Consider the following 17,721-nt stretch of genomic DNA (forward strand, 5'->3'; position numbering starts at 1 on the left):
TTATATTGCAGTGTCAGTTCAGTTATATTGCAGTGTCAGTTCAGTTATATTGCAGTGTGTCAGTACAGTTATATTGCAGTGTGTCAGTTCAGTTATATTGCAGTGTGTCAGTTCAGTTATATTGCAGTGTCAGTTCAGTTATATTGCAGTGTCAGTTCAGTTATATTGCAGTGTGTCAGTTCAGTTATATTGCAGTGTGTCAGTTCAGTTATATTGCAGTGTCTGTTCAGTTATATTGCAGTGTCAGTTCAGTTATATTGCAGTGTGTCAGTTCAGTTATATTGCAATGTGTCTGTTCAGTTATATTGCAGTGTCTGTTCAGTTATATTGCAGTGTCAGTTCAGTTATATTGCAGTGTCAGTTCAGTTATATTTCAGTGTGTCAGTTCAGTTATATTGCAATGTGTCTGTTCAGTTATATTGCAGTTTGTCAGTTCAGTTATATTGCAGTGTCAGTTCAGTTATATTGCAGTGTGTCAGTTCAGTTATATTGCAATGTGTCAGTTCAGTTATATCTAGTGTCAGTTCAGTTATATTTCAGTGTGTCAGTTCAGTTATATCTAGTGTCAGTTCAGTTATATTGCAGTGTCAGTTCAGTTATATAGCAGTGTCAGTTCAGTTATATTGCAGTGTCAGTTCAGTTATATTGCAGTTACAGTTCAGTTATATTGCAGTGTGTCAGTTCAGTTATATTGCAGTGTCAGTTCAGTTATATTGCAGTGTGTCAGTTCAGTTATATTGCAGTGTCAGTTCAGTTATATTGCAGTGTCAGTTCAGTTATATTGCAGTGTGTCAGTTCAGTTATATTGCAGTGTCAGTTCAGTTATATTGCAGTGTCAGTTCCGTTATATTGCAGTGTCAGTTCAGTTATATTGCAGTGTGTCAGTTCAGTTATATTGCAGTGTGTCAGTTCAGTTATATTGCAGTGTCTGTTCAGTTATATTGCAGTGTGTCAGTTCAGTTATATTGCAGTGTGTCAGTTCAGTTATATTGCAGTGTCAGTTCAGTTATATTGCAGTGTCAGTTCCGTTATATTGCAGTGTCAGTTCAGTTACATTGCAGTGTCAGTTCAGTTATATTGCAGTGTCAGTTCAGTTATATTGCAGTGTGTCAGTTCAGTTATATTGCAGTGTCAGTTCAGTTATATTGCAGTGTCAGTTCAGTTATATTGCAGTGTGTCAGTTCAGTTATTATGCAGTGTGTCAGTTCAGTTATATTGCAATGTGTCAGTTCAGTTATATTGCAATGTGTCAGTTCAGTTATATTGCAGTGTCAGTTCAGTTATATTGCATACAGTCATGTGAGTGAGTGAGTAAGGTTTTACACCACTTTTAGCAATATTCCACCTATATCACAGGGTGGGGGACACCAGAAATGGGCTGCACACATTGTACCAGTCGGGAATTGAACCAGGGACTTCAGTGTAACAAGTGAATGCTTCAACCACTAGGCTACCCCTGACCTCTTGATCATATGGTCCTGAAATTGATCCATCATCTGGTGCCCAAGATAAAGCCTAGACGTTGTAATTGGCAACTTCTGTCAAACTGAGACACAAGTCTCTATGTAATTAGAATTATCGTTTACTCCTAGTTGATATACACCATAAAATTTCGGTTGGCCGACAAAACAACCTTTAATCAAACTTGTTATACTGTCCAAATTCAGATCGAAGTCTGACAGCAAATCGTGGTGCTTTAGACCACTTGGCTTGAACATGTGGGATTCTGAGAGAGTGTGACAGTATAGTTTTATGCCGTATTCCAGAACCATCACAGTCACGAATGGAGTGAATGGGCTTCAATCGTACCCATACAGGGAATCGAGTGAGTGAGTATGATTTTATGCTGCTTAAAGCAATTCAGCAATATCATGGTGGGGGACGCCAGAAATGGGCTTCACACATGGTACCCATGTGGGTGATTCGAACCTGGGATCTTGGCACGACAAGCAAGCGCTTAACCATTAGGCTACCCCATGTATGGAATCAAACCTGAGTGTATGGCATTATGGGAAACATTTTATCCACTGTGCACTATAATTCGGCATCAGTCCGGACTAGTACAAGCAGCCACACATACAAACACATATGCATGCATGTCGCGATATAAGTGCAATAATCTTGGACGCAAGGTATACCGTATTCGACGTAATAAGCGCCCAGGGCGCTCTCAAAATTAGAAATAAGGGGCTCTTATTAGAATATAATTTTGGTGAGATTAAAAACGAGGTTGATAAATTGTAAATTTGTGGTTTATGCTGACAGCCTGAAATGATATAAAAGAAGAATCTGTGTGTATTATACACGACAGATATATTTTTCCAGAATTTAATTGCCCATAATCAGGGGTGCATATAACAAACGAGTGCACATGATACACGAATAAATAAGTCTTGTGTACATTGATCAGTCGGAAAGGGTGCTAACTGGGATTCTTCACTAGCCAATATATTAGCAAATAACGCCATGGGCGCTTATTACGTCGAATACGGTAGTTGTTCTATGAAAATGAAATGTTATACCTCTGTCATAAATGAACTAACAATGTTCTCATAATATATCAAAGCTACCAAGACTGTCCATTATTGCCTCTTAAAGAATTTCATTTTAGATTCCATGATCATTAAGACCTGTGTACAATACTGACATTTTATGAGTGTAACATTTCGATTATGGTGTGACCTTACCTTTTACGGTTATAGAAGACAATGTAGATACGGTATCAGTTTTACAGCAAATATTCTCATTTGACAGACAAAGAGTGTTATAAAAAAAAAAAAATGCAAGCGATTCCCTGGCATTTGATGGGTTAACTAAGTACATTTTCTTGTGTTTATATTTCGATAAACTGAAATCAAATAGGTCACGCCAACTAATGGAGTACTCTTTCCTGACTGGCTAATAAAAGAATAGGCGGGGATTGTGTTCCATAATGACACTGAATTATGTTTCCGATTTTGTACTGTTGTCTTCGTTAAATTGTTTTGAGGGTCTTTCTGTGTGAATGATTAAATATGCAGTCTGTGAAGTTATTATTGTTGACAGATTCATGAGAATTGACTGAAGGAATTAACAGTATGCACACCGTTTTTACATTTTTACCTCCATAAATGGAAAATAAATACTGAAGTCAATTCTAAGTATTTGCTGTTTGAAGTCATATCCAATTATGAAAGTTCATAAAACAATAAAGTGATGAATTTTTGGTTGGATGACAGCAATATATTGCCAGTCATTGTTGCTTATGGGGCAGTCGGGTAGCCTAGTGGTTAAAGTGACCGCTTGTCACGCTTAAGACCCAAGTTCGATTCCCCACATAGGCACAATGTGTGAAGCCCATTTCTGGTGTCCCCTACTGTGATATTGCTGGAATATTGCTAAAAGCAGTGTAAACCATACTCACTCACTCATTTACTCATTGTTGCTTATCTATTGATTATAACAAACCATTTATGCTCTTATGACTTTGATACTATCATAACCTAACAGACATTTAATATATTAAGTATAAAACATTGTGTGGATTTATATTTTTTAAGGTAGTCCAGTGCAAGAAAATTGAATTTCTGTTTAAAAGTTTAGAATATAGGCATTTGTTAATGTTTGATGAAGTTTTAAGTGTCACAGCCTACCACATGCTGGCTTCTTACTTGAAGGAAATTCAAGATGGTTTTAATGGTTTAAAAGTCACATGGCTCATTTCCTCTGCCCTGCATTCGAGGAGAATCCGATTTCATCTCCTGGAGACAGTCTCACTTTTATACTTCCTGTACTCTCCAAGCCATTTAGAGTGGAACCCTCCCTCTCCCGTCTCCAAAACATTCTTCTTGGGTTACCTTTAAAACAGTTGATAGGAAACTCAGCTGTAACCATATTGAAATCTGACAAATGTTTGCCTTAATGTTTAAAGCTTTGGTCTGATATCCAAATAACTCTTAATATATGTTGATGCATGTATATAATATGTGCATTATATGTGACATAAATTGCGCTAATATGTTTGTGTATTATGACAAAGATGTTATATGCTGTTCTATCCTTTTATGAATAGTAAATAACAGATATGGCAAACTTGTGACTGTAGGTACCGGTCTACCGTAATAGTACCCGTGGAACTCCGGGTTAGAATAGGCATAATGCAACCCATGCTTGCTGCAAATGGTGACTATGCTTGTTGTTAGAGGTTACTAATGGGATCGGGTGGTCAGACTCACTGACTTGTTTGATGCATGTCATCATATCCCAATTGCGTGGATCGATGCTCATGATGTCAAGCACTGGATTGTCTGGAATGTCTGGTCCAGACCGCCATCATATAGCTGGAATATTGCTGAGTTTGGTGTTAAATAACAAACAAACAAACAATCAAAGGTATAATAGTTCATCAGATAGTTGAATAGTTAATGAAATAGGTCAGAGATTTTGGATTTGCCCAATAATAAAACATGTTGTTGAATTTTCAATTACTCTCCTTCTTTTACACCAAAACATAACATAATAAACATTTTAAGATATGTTAAATATGCAACAATGTCCTATGTACTATTTGAACAATGAGTACCAATGGACAGGTTTTGACACAATTTTGACTTCATAGGTAGACACATTCATTGAAATGTATAGCAGTTGGCATCATTAGAATCTTTGTCTTTTTGCCACTTTTCTGTGCAGCAGCATAGACAATCCCATGGCTGATTAGATACAAACATCTTAAGCTCCAACCTTATAAACTGTCCAGCAAAAGAAGGTATACATCCATGTTCGATGGTGGCTTAAATAAGAAATGGTTATACCATGGTAATGTATTTGATACGGGTATCATATGTCATATTACATAGGGGATATTACATACATGATATAAATGCGTAGAAACGTTTTTAGATATTTTTATGCTCAAATCCAATTTTCAAGTGAATGCTTTCTTTTGCTTGGGCAGTTTACATTTAAAAGATGTAATCAATTGGAGATAAGGGAGATAACCTGCCATGGAAAAAAACTCCAAGCACTTACTTATGCTTTGTGACTTGTTTCTAGATCTCTGTCTCCATTTTGGTCTGTAAGCTACTTGAACAATACTTCAATAGGAAAACCCCAAGTTATGCATATCATGGAGATTTACAGGTAAAGTACTGATTTGAACCTACCACTAGCAGATCCTGACAGGACCAAGGGATGCAACTGAGGACAATGAGTTGTCGCCACAGATCACTGGGCCACTCGTGCCCCACTGCTGTTAGCGGATCAATGTCCATCTTATATCTGTCTTTTGGGGTATAATGTTGGAAAACCGATCTTGCTGACCCCAGCTCGGATATGCCTGCAAAGTTCATAGAGTTGCATAAAACCTGGTCATTCTTAGTTTATCTGTGTCTGTGTATGAGTGTAGTCTGCAGCCATCTGTGCCCACTACAGTCAGAAGGGGAATCTGCAGCTGGAAGGATGCAGACATGAAACCATGGAAACTATTTCAGTGACAAAAGGTTTCTCCAAGAGGGATTGCTTCAACTTTCCCTTTATGTTGAGCAGTATTCCAGCAGCTCCAGCCTTTGGGTTCTATATTTCACAACTTTTGAGGTACATTTGAGCATGCTCTTTCTACGAAGGTTTCGAAGAACGTCATACGAATCTTGCTCAAAGTTGTCACAACATTCAAAGCCTCAGTAAAGCTTTCAAAAAGTACCATGGCAGACATGAGGAGGACATTTCCAAATTTGACACATCTGTGACCAAAATTATGTCTGATGCAATTCCCTATTTTGACTTGTACCATACATGTTCATAAGATATCAGGGGTCATCAGATGATTTGGTTTCAGGGGTCATCAGATGTTTTGATTTGGTGTCAAGGTTAGGTGTCGATGACTTGACGCCAGGAGTCATCAGATGCCTTGACGCCAGAAGTCATCAGATGCCTTGACGCCAGGAGTCATCAGATGCCTTGACGCCAGGAGTAATCAGATGCCTTGGTGCCAAGAGTCATTCAATGACTTTGTGTCAAAGGTCATCATATGGTTTAATTTGGTGTCAGGGTCATAAGATACTTTGGTATCAAGGCTGGTGTCGATGCCTTGACGCCAGGAGTCATCAGTTGCCTTAGTGCCAAGAGTCATTCGATGACTTTGTGTCAAAGGTCATTAGATGGTTTAATTTGGTGTCAGGGTCATAAGATACTTGGTGTCAGGGGTCATCAGATGCCTTGTTACCAGGGGTCATTGGATGCCTTGTTACCATTGCCTTGGAATTATCAGATGCTTTGATGCCAGGGTTAACAGATGCCAGATGTCATTAGACTTAGTACCAACAAATCCTTTAATTTTGTGTCAGTTTATTGTTTTACCCAATATACCAGAAAAATATTGCAATATGTATCGTTTGAAAAACAGTATCCTGGAATACAGGTAATATCATGCAATCGTAAAAAAATTGGACTTGTCCCAACCCTACAACCTACCGCAATCTGTCTGTTTTGCTGATGATGTGATATAAGCACGATATCCTCGCTGACCTCGCTAAAACTGATAGATTGTCTCCACATCTGAAAACTGAATGCAGTGTTGGTAATTATCCAATAAATCACTTTCCCCCATGGAAAAGGAGACAATATTCTTAGATTAATGTTAAAGTTACTGGTACTTGATACATGTTCACAGGAACCGGTGCAAGTCTGTCCAACCAGTATTAAATTAGCTTACAATTTTACAGTACTTCAAACATTTATTTTTCATGCATTAAGCTTCAAAAGGAACGTATAATTTTTTCATCCAGAATGGAAAACTCTTTGCTTAAACTGTCTCTTCCTGTCGCTCTGATAAACAGGGACTGGGAACCCGAGGAAGATTATTTATTTATAATTGGAAACAGAGTCGGTTCTAATAAATAGCACGTCATGAGGATTGGACATTTAAATGGTGACATTGTCAGGGAGTCTGAGTGCATTATCTCCTCCATCTGGGGAGGTGGGGTAATATTGCAAGGAGAAGGACTAAATATTTATCTTTCTTCAGGATGTATATGAGCTCTATCACAAGCAGCTCCTTGCTGTATTATGGTTTATTGTTGTTTCATAAATGGGTCTGGAGAAGGCTGTCCCCAGGTTGATTATCCTGAGAATTTAGAAATTGATATTTTACACATATGTTCTTAATAAGGACTTATATGTGTTAATGAAAGCAAACCTGATGGTTTTTTTAATCTTTTATTCAATCTTAAGGATTGGTGTTGGGAGGTTATCGGGTTTTATTGCTTTGCCTCATATTGTCATAGTGCTATCCACTGCTACCGGTACTTCAACTGCTTTGTTACTGTCACAGGTGTTAACATTGTGACTGTCACAGCTGCTATTTCCATTGTTACTGTCACAGCTGTTGTTACAATTGTTACTGCCACAGCTGTTGATTAACATTGTTACTGTCACAGCTGTTATTACCACTGTTACTGTCACAGATGTTGTTACCATTGTTACTGTCACAGCTGTTGTTACTATTGTTACTGTCACAGCTGTTGTTTAACATTGTTACTGTCACAGCTGTTGTTACCACTGTTACTGTCACAGCTGTTGTTACCATTGTTACTGTCACAGCTGCTATTTCCATTGTTACTGTCACAGCTGTTGTTAACATTGTTACTGTCACAGCTGTTATTACCACTGTTACTGTCACAGATGTTGTTACCATTGTTACTGTCACAGCTGTTGTTAACATTGTTACTGCCACAGCTGTTGTTTAACATTGTTACTGTCACAGCTGTTATTACCACTGTTACTGTCACAGATGTTGTTACCATTGTTACTGTCACAGCTGTTGTTACCATTGTTACTGTCACAGCTGTTATTACTGTCACAGCTGTTACCATTGTGACTGTCACAGCTGTTACCATTGTAAATGTCACAGCTGTTGGTAACATTGTTACTGTCACAGCTGTTGTTACCATTGTTACTATCACAGCTGTTGGTATCATTGTTACTGTCACAGCTGTTGGTAACGTTGCTACTGTCACAGCTGTTGTGAACGTTGTTACTGTCACAGCTGTTGTTACCATTTTTACTGTCACAGCTGTTGATACCATTGTCACTGTCACAGCTGTTGTTACCATTGTTACTGTCACAGCTGTTGTTACCATTGTTACTGTCACAGCTGTTGTTGGAATTGTAACTGTCACAGCTTTTACCATTGTTACTGTCACAGCTGTTGTTTAACATTGTTACTGTCACAGCTGTTATTACTATTGTTACTGTCACAGCTGTTACCATTGTTACTGTCACAGCTGTTGGTAACATTGTTACTGTCACAGCTGTTGTTTAACATTGTTACTGTCACAGCTGTTGTTACCATTGTTACTGTCACAGCTGTTGTTACCATTGTTACTGTCACAGCTATTGTTAATATTGTTACTGTCACAGCTGTTGTTACTATTGTTACTGTCACAGTTGTTGTTACCATTGTTACTGTCACAGCTGTTGGTAACATTGTTACTGTCACAGCTGTTGGTAACATTGTTATTGTCACAGCTGTTGTGAACGTTGTTACTATCACAGCTGTTGGTAACATTGTTACTGTCACAGCTGTTGTTACTATTGTTACTGTCACAGCTGTTGTTACCATTGTTACTGTCACAGCTGTTGTTACCATTGTTACTGTCACAGCTGTTGGTAACATTGTTACTGTCACAGCTGTTGGTAACATTGTTATTGTCACAGCTGTTGTGAACGTTGTTACTATCACAGCTGTTGGTAACATTGTTACTGTCACAGCTCTTGTTACCATTGTTACTGTCACAACTGCTGTTACCATTGTAACTGTGACAGCTGTTGTTACCATTGTTACTGTCACAGCTGTTGGTAACATTGTTACTGTCACAGCTGTTGTTACCATTGTTACTGTCACAGCTCTTGTTACCATTGTTACTGTCACAGCTCTTGTTACTGTCACAACTGCTGTTACCATTGTTACTGTCACAGCTGTTGTTACCATTGTTACTGTCACAGCTCTTGTTACCATTGTTACTGCCACAGCTGTTGTTTAACATTGTTACTGTCACAGCTGTTGTTACAATTGTTACTGCCACAGCTGTTGTTTAACATTGTTACTGTCACAGCTGTTATTACCACTGTTACTGTCACAGATGTTGTTACCATTGTTACTGTCACAACTGTTGTTACAATTGTTACTGCCACAGCTGTTGTTTAACATTGTTACTGTCACAGCTGTTATTACCACTGTTACTGTCACAGATGTTGTTACCATTGTTACTGTCACAGCTGTTGTTACCATTGTTACTGTCACAGCTGTTATTACTGTCACAGCTGTTACCATTGTTACTGTCACAGCTGTTGGTAACATTGTTACTGTCACAGCTGTTGTTACCATTGTTACTGTCACAGCTGTTGGTAGCATTGTTACTGTCACAGCTGTTGGTAACATTGTTACTGTCACAGCTGTTGTGAACGTTGTTACTGTCACAGCTGTTGTTACCATTTTTACTGTCACAGCTGTTGATACCATTGTTACTGTCACAGCTGTTGTAACCATTGTTACTGTCACAGCTGTTGTTACTGTCACAGCTGTTGTTACTATATGTACTGTCACTGATGTTGATACTGCTACTTCTGAAGAAGGCCAAGTCTCTGTCAACTCAAAGAATATTGCTACAATCTTGGTTGGTACTGCAAGTATCGATACTATAACTGCTGTTTGTTTTGTCTCTGTTGTTGTCTCTGCATACTTGCTACACATAACTAGGACACAGCTACAGGTAGGCCAGCTATCTGGAGCACTGGTTTGTCAGCACCATACCCATGCTTAAGGGATCCACCAGAGTGGTAAATGTACTGCATCACTACATCACTTTAAGCTGACAAGCCATAATACAACTTGAAATACTGTTTAAAGTGGAGTTAAACCAACCCACTCACTCACACTAGCCTACTATGCTAGAGTGAGTGAGTGAGTTGGGTTTAACGCTGCTTTTAACATTATTCCAGTTTTATCAAGGCGTGTCAGCTTGATGTGGGAGGAAAGCCTGAAGTGATGCAGGTCTAAGACGTTTGCCACTTCGGTGAAACCCACGAGTACGGGTATGGTGCTGACAAACCTAGAAACATAATTGGGGTGAACCGGGATTCGAACCCACAATTATAGGTTTCTGGCGTGCCCAAGGAATGCAACTCTGCAAAGCGAATCGCGGCGCCTTAGACGACTGGGCCACCCGTGCCCCCTACCTATGCTATGCTAGAACAACATCTACAAGTAGTATGCACCATCTTGGTTGGTACTGCCAGTATTGATACTGCTACTGGTGTTCATACTAATTATTCTGTATAGATATTTAGTATGTATTAGTGCTGAATTTACTCTTTAAACCAGCAATATCACAGCAGGCGACACCTGAAATGGGCTTCACACATTGTGCCATTTTGCGGAATCAAACCCGGGTGTTCAGCATGACGAGTGAACACTTTAACCTCTTGGCTATCCCACATCCCCCTTTACACCGGGGTACTTTCAGTCCACCTCAATGTCACAATGGTTTTCAGAATAAGATAATGAGAGTAATGCAAGAAAATACATCATTAATAGAACATTGTCTTTTTCAGACAGTAGGTATTCTAATGGGTGTCACTCTGCTGCAAGGGGACTCAGGATGTACTACAGCAGGAACTGGTGCTGCCAATTATATCGGCCTCAATACGCTTTCTGCATGTCCCCCTGCTGCATCCATACAATGAGCAATGTTTCAGCCATATCATGCTGGTTGTAGGGTTGTATAAAGCTTTAGCAGAAAACCAAGTAGAGATTATGAGTCTCACCAGCATGTAAGATGCTCACGTCTTACACAACAAAGGAAATAGCTATTTATGTTTCGAAACAGAAAACATTTTATTAGATAATAGGTAAATGATCTGGGAAGTATTTAGTGCTGACTTGTGTACACAATTCTAAAACATTAATATTGATATTTCAGAAATGGTGGTGATGAAAATAACCATACTCCTAATAATCATTACAAGTTCTTATTCACAAATAGATGCTTATGGCGCTACATTATTATTACCCCTGTCCATGGATCAGTGTTACTTGAATTTCAATCTCAGCTCCCTGGGGAGTATGCAACCCAATCTGCCTTTGAGTGCTAGCAGGTCAACAGTCACATTAATGTTTCATTCTACCTGATACCCATTTGTGGTGAACAGAAGCATACGTTGAATAGAGACACTTGCCTAAGGATACGCAAAATGTAAGATGTATTTCAGTGTTGCGCAGGACCAAAACTCTACAAACAAGGAGCCAAGCTGCCGAACATGTTACCCAAGCACAGCACAGGAGCTCATTTGTTGCCTGTATGCTGGCTAAATTCCAAAAGGTTGAGGATTTGACGACTAACAGGATCGGGTGGTCAGGTTCGCTGACTTGGTTGATGCATGTCATTGATCCCAATTGCATGGATCAATGCTCATGGTGTCAATCACTGGTTTGTCTGGTCCAGACTCGATTATTTACAGACCGCCGTCATATAGCTGGAATATTGCTGAGTGCGGCGTTAAACAACAAACCAAATCAAACCCATGTCCAGATTGTTTAAAATTTAAAATTGGATTTGAAAATGGCAAGCAAGCAGGGTTGACTTGTTGTATGATGAGATGATGGTCTTGAGTGTATCACTGGATAAAACAACAACAGCTTGTGTCAAATAAAATGACATATCATCTCTGATTCATTTTATGTGGAGAGAAAATATTACAGAAACGTTTTGACTCAATTTCATGACAAGATATAATTTAGATTCCTATTGGGTACATTCGGTGTGAAACAAAAAGTAAGAATGGATTATGTATCATAGATGGTAAAGAAAGTTAACTTTTACGCCAGAGATATGAGATTTATGGTTCCTTTCATCTATTACGGTTGGCCATTTCTCTGACAACATTGAGCTATATTATAGGGTAATTGTAAAAGTTGGCAATTTGTGCATTAATAGCATAAACACCTTGGCAGCAAAAGTCCTTTAGCATTTGTCTAAGGTATTGAATGTGTATGGTCTTTCAGCCAGAACATAGACGATGGTGTCATACAAACAAGTGTCAACAGAACTGTGAGTAGGTGTGTTTGGGGCTATGTAGGGGCTATGCAGGACAGAATTGCAGGTTTACTTTGCAAGCTATTTGCTTTAAAATAATGGGGGGGGGGAGGAAATATCTGCTGGAGATATGGGTTCTATGCCAACAAATGGCAACGCTGTTTTAATGGGATGTTCATTGCGATTAGGAATATTACTTGAAGTGGTGTACATATTTCTTGTGTATAGTCCACACTTTCTTTCCTGCTGTGTTGAGGGATGTGTGCATACTACATGCATACTAGAGTGAGTGAGTGAGTGAGTTGGGTTTAACGCCGCTTTTAACAGTATTCCAGTTATATCGCGGCCTGTCAGCTTAATGTGGGAGGAAAACCCCGAAGTGATGCAGGTCTCGGACGTTTACCACTTCGGTGAAACCCACGAGCATGGGTATGGTGCTGACAAACCTAGAAACATAATCGGGATGAACCAGGATTCGAACCCATAATCATAAGTTTCTGGTGTGCCCAAGGGACGCAACTCTGCAAAGCGAATCGCGGCGCCTTAGACGACTGGGCCCCCCGCACCCCCACATGCATACTAGACCCATGAAGATCCGGGGTAGAATAGGTCTTCAGCAATCCATGTTTGATGTAAAGGGTGACTATGCTTGTCATAGGAGGCAACTAACGGGATCGGGTGGTCAGACTTGCTGACTTGGTTGATGCATGTCATCATATCCCAATTGCATGGATCGATGCTCATGATGTCAATCACTGGATTGTCTGGTCCAGACTATTATTTACAGACCACCATCCTATAGCTGGAATATTGCCGAGTGAGGCATTAAACAAACAAACAAACAAACAAACAAACAAACTTGCATATTACATGCATACAATTATGTGACATCTATTTTTTCAAAGCAAAGATATTACCATGAGCAAGTTAATCCTGTTATTATACTATCTGGTAATAAAGAGTTCTAATGATCTATCTGGACTTATGTTTGCAATCTATTTTATTAAGTTTATAATTTCATTCAATATTGTTGACATTAATTCACACCAACTCATCATTATTGACAGAAACTGCGATCAGATTACCGCTGTTGACGTCTTGAAATGAACCCCCCTTGTCAGAGAATGGATACATTTATCATAAATGCCACAGTTTGACTTGTTCAAAGTTATATTTGTTGTAGTTTCTCTATTTTCCTAATACTTGTACCCAAGAATAGGGGGTGCACATTATACTCAAGGACACACTTTGCACAGGAGAATATTGGTAATAAATCATATGAAACAACAGGGATGAGTTTGTTCATTGGTTCCCTGGTTCATTGGTTGATGTAGTCATTGATTTATTTCTTGGTGTATACATTGTGTTAGGCTTACATCTAGTCTCTGAATTGGTTCACTTGTTGTATTCACCAGTTTACCTGTTGGTGTATTCACTGGTTCCCTCATTGGTGTATTCACTTGGTGTATTCACTGGTTCACATGTTGGTATATTCACTGGTTCACATGTTGGTGTATTCACTGGATCACATGTTGGTGTATTCACTAGTTCACATGTTGGTGTATTCACTTGGTGTATTCACTGGTTCACTCATTTGTGTATTCACTGGTTCACTTGTTGGTGTATTCACTGGTTCACTTGTTGGTGTATTCACTTGGTGTATTCACTGGTTCACATGTTGGTATATTCACTGGTTCACATGTTGGTTTTATTCTCTGGTGCACATGTTGGTGTATTCACTTGGTGTATTCACTGGTTCACTTGTTGGTTTATTCACAGGTTCGTTCACATGTTGGTGTATTCACTTGGTGTATTCACTGGTTTACTTGTTGGTGTATTCACTGGTTCACTTGTTGGTGTATTCACTTGGTGTATTCACTGGTTCACTTGTTGGTATATTCACTGGTTCACAAGTTGGTGTATTCACTGGTTTACTCGTTGGTGTATTCACTGGTTCACTTGTTGGTGTATTCACTGGTTCACTTGTTGGTATATTCACTGGTTCACAAGTTGGTGTATTCACTGGTTTACTCATTGGTGTATTCACTGGTTCACTTGTTGGTGTATTCACTGGTTCACATGTTGGTGTATTCACTGGTTCATCTGTTGGTGTATTCACTAGTTCACTCGGTGTATTCACTGGTTCATCTGTTGGTGTATTCACTGGTTCACATGTTGGTGTATTCACCGGTTCACATGTTGGTGTATTCACTGGTTCATCTGTTGGTGTATTCACTTGTTCACTCGTTGGTGTATTCACTGGTTCATCTGTTGGTGTATTCACTGGTTCACTTGTTGGTGTATTCACTGGTTCACATGTTGGTGTATTCACTGGTTCATCTGTTGGTGTATTCACTAGTTCACTCGTTGGTGTATTCACTGGTTCATCTGTTGGTGTATTCACTGGTTCACATGTTGGTGTATTCACCGGTTCAACGGTTGGTGTATTAATTTGTTCACTTGTTGGTGTATTTACTGGTTCACTTGTATTATTTGGGTCATTTGTTGCAGTATTTGTTTGACCTCTTCATTTATAATCACGCCTCCTAATACATTCCATTTCCTACAGCCATTTTTACCACCCAATACCAAATTTAATCAGCTTTTCTAATTCAGTGGATGCTGTAACATTCAGATGTAAGGCTGATGTGTTTCAATCATGGGAAATTGCTGAAATACCCCCTCTGTTTCCCATTATATAGGGCAATAAAACATTTATTGCCAGTATCTTGATATAACACATTTCATATCCCCTGATGGCAAAAATCATTTTTACTGTCAATTATTAGAAAGACTCCACACTGGAATGTTATTCATAATCCTGCAACCATAATGTGAACTCACAGTCCCTGAGAATTTTTAGAATTATTGACTTTTTCAAGTAAAAGTACATGTGTTTATGTTTTAAAATGTAAGGTAATATATGTAAAAATGGTAATACATTGATTTTTATAGCTTGAACTTGGACCTCATTGAAGAAGAATTTCAGTTACTGGGTGTTTGTTGATTATTTGTGGAATCACTGAAAGAAATATTTAGAACCATATTTATTTGACATATGACAGCACTTGGTAGATTGATAACTCTGAAAGTTACACAAATGGAGTTAATATTTTGATTCATTAATGGAATTATTTTTATGTTTAAGATGGTTATCGCAAAAATGCCAGCAAATATTGATTTTATGAATAAAGAATTTAAGAGCTTAAAAAATCCTAAAATATAAATTTTTCAATCTTAAGAAATTCATTGTTTTTGCATCTGAAAATGTCTCTACGGCTAAAAAACATGTCAAATTCTTTTCCCTACAATTCCATGACACTGCTCATTTTGTCATTATAGATATTTTGAAAATGTGAAAATCAAATTTGCTTTTATGGCAATGAGCTATATTGAAACATAATTAATTCAGTCACAAAGGAAAATATCAAACAATATCACCAAGTTCATTGAAATATACAACACAGACCTGTAACACAGCTCATTTTGTGATGTTAATTATTTCAAAAATTGTGAAAATTGTTTTTACCACAAAGTGCAGTCCTTTATTAAAATGCATTAATGCAAGACAGTGCTCCCATTTTCATGTTATGATAGGCAGGGCAATCTAACTTTATATCCATCATGTGCAAGGAAGCCGGTCCCTATAAAAACAAACTGCAGTCGGATTAAGGATGTCAACACCATGGACAAAACATTAATGTCATTATCAGAGTCGGCCATCCTGAAAGAGATTCACTGGATTGTGTCATAATTCTCATAACTAATACTCACATGATATCTTTATCCACATGATTCATATAATGTGTTATAGCCAACTCATTCAAAGTTGTGACAGTTGATGAAAAAGTCCTTTTTAAAGTATGCTATAAATATGGCAGGTGATTGTATCAATGTCATCAAAAATAAATATCTAAATATATGTTGATTCTCATTATTTAACAATACCTTCTGCAAATATTATGCTAAAATTAAAATTAATTATGAATTGGTTTGATGTTTTACTTGTAAAGGGAAACAATTGTGTTTGTAATGTTTGTTTGTTATTTAACGCCGCACTCAGCAATATTCCAGCTATATGATCGCGGTGTGTTTGTAATGTACAGATGTCAGTGTGAAATTATCTTTATTAGTATTCATGAGTATTTCATCTCTTGTACAGTTTATTATTCTCTATTACTGTGAGTAAGATGTCCGTGCATCCTATTCAGTCTTATACACATCCAGTAAACCAAACACACATCTAAATAATGACACTTGTTTTAAGGGGCAACAAGTAGCCCTGAAACGTCATCATCTGATGAAGGTGCAACAAGTAGCCCTGAAACGTCTTCATCGGATGAAGGGGCAACAAGTAGCCCTGAACGTCATCATCTGATGAAGGGGCAACAAGTAGCCCTGAAACATCATCATCGGATGAAGGGGAAACAAGTAGCCCTGAAACATCTTCATCTGATGAAGGGGCAACAAGTAGCCCTGAAACATCATCATCTGATGAAGGGGCAACAAGTAGCCCTGAAACATCATCATCTGATGAAGGGACAACAAGTAGCCCTGAATCATCATCATCTGATGAAGGGGCAACAAGTAGCCCTGAATCATCATCATCTGATGAAGGGGAAACAAGTAGCCCTGAAACGTCATCATCTGATGAAGGGGAAACAAGTAGCCCTGAAACGTCATCATCTGATGAAGGGGCAACAAGTAGCCCTGAAACGTCATCATCTGATGAAGGGGAAACAAGTAGCCCTGAAACATCATCATCTGATGAAGGGGAAACAAGTAGCCCTGCATCATCATCATCTGATGAAGGGGAAACAAGTAGCCCTGAAACGTCATCATCTCATGAAGGGGAAACAAGTAGCCCTGAAACTTCATCATCTGATGAAGGGGCAACAAGTAGCCCTGCATCATCATCATCTGATGAAGGGGCAACAAGTAGCCCTGAAATGTCATCATCTGATGAAGGGGAAACAAGTAGCCCTGAAACGTCATCATCTGATGAAGGAGGAAAAAGTAGCACAAACGTCGTTATATAGAATAAAGAAGTCTTTATTCATAAAAGGTTTCATGTCTTCAAGGTTCTCCAGCTAATCTGATGTTTCTGGAATATTGTATTTTACCGATGATCCTCTTTACTGCGAACTTTCTTATAGTCTTGATATAGTATTCTCTAGCCAACAGCATCTGTGCATGTGCAAGGCAGGTAAATGTCACTTCTTCCCTGTGAGGGCTTAAGTAAACAAAAACAAAAAAAACCCCGGATATTTAGCCCACAATCAGTTCATCTTCCACACTGTTATTTTCGTAAGGATTTTCACAATTAAGTCATTATAACTACTTGGTATTAATCTGCTTACGAGAGGACTTTAACATAAGTTTCAAATTTCTTAATGATATACTTAGTATACAGAAATGGCTGAATAAAAATGACATTTTCAATATTGCTGCCATGTTTAAAATTGGATCAGAATTCTATGACCACTTGTTAGAGACACCTTATATGGCTGGGATCATTCATATAAAGGTTCAGTTCACAGGTCTTGTATGTTTTAGAGGAGATGTGTAAATGTTGTGTACAACAGACAACTGGATGGCACCACAACATAAGCTCACTTTTCAGTCAGGTGAGCTAAAAATATCACAACCT

The 17,721-nt window shown here is 38.5% G+C and overlaps 1 protein-coding gene across 1 annotated transcript; it reads right to left on the minus strand.

Moving 5' to 3' along the window:
- Positions 1–9,161: 9,161 nt before the first annotated feature.
- On the minus strand, positions 9,162–15,794 carry LOC124132712 (putative uncharacterized protein DDB_G0277255). The gene is made up of 4 exons (XM_048388170.1): positions 15,730–15,794; positions 13,938–14,554; positions 13,492–13,591; positions 9,162–9,603 (listed from the first exon to the last, which is right to left on the minus strand). The coding sequence occupies exons 1-4, from the start codon at positions 15,792–15,794 to the stop codon at positions 9,162–9,164; spliced, it is 1,224 nt and encodes a 407-aa protein (XP_048244127.1).
- Positions 15,795–17,721: the final 1,927 nt, after the last annotated feature.

Source organism: Haliotis rufescens, unplaced genomic scaffold (assembly GCF_023055435.1).
Source record: "Haliotis rufescens isolate VD_foot unplaced genomic scaffold, xgHalRufe1.0.p SCAF_7, whole genome shotgun sequence".
Lineage (NCBI taxonomy): Eukaryota > Metazoa > Mollusca > Gastropoda > Lepetellida > Haliotidae > Haliotis > Haliotis rufescens.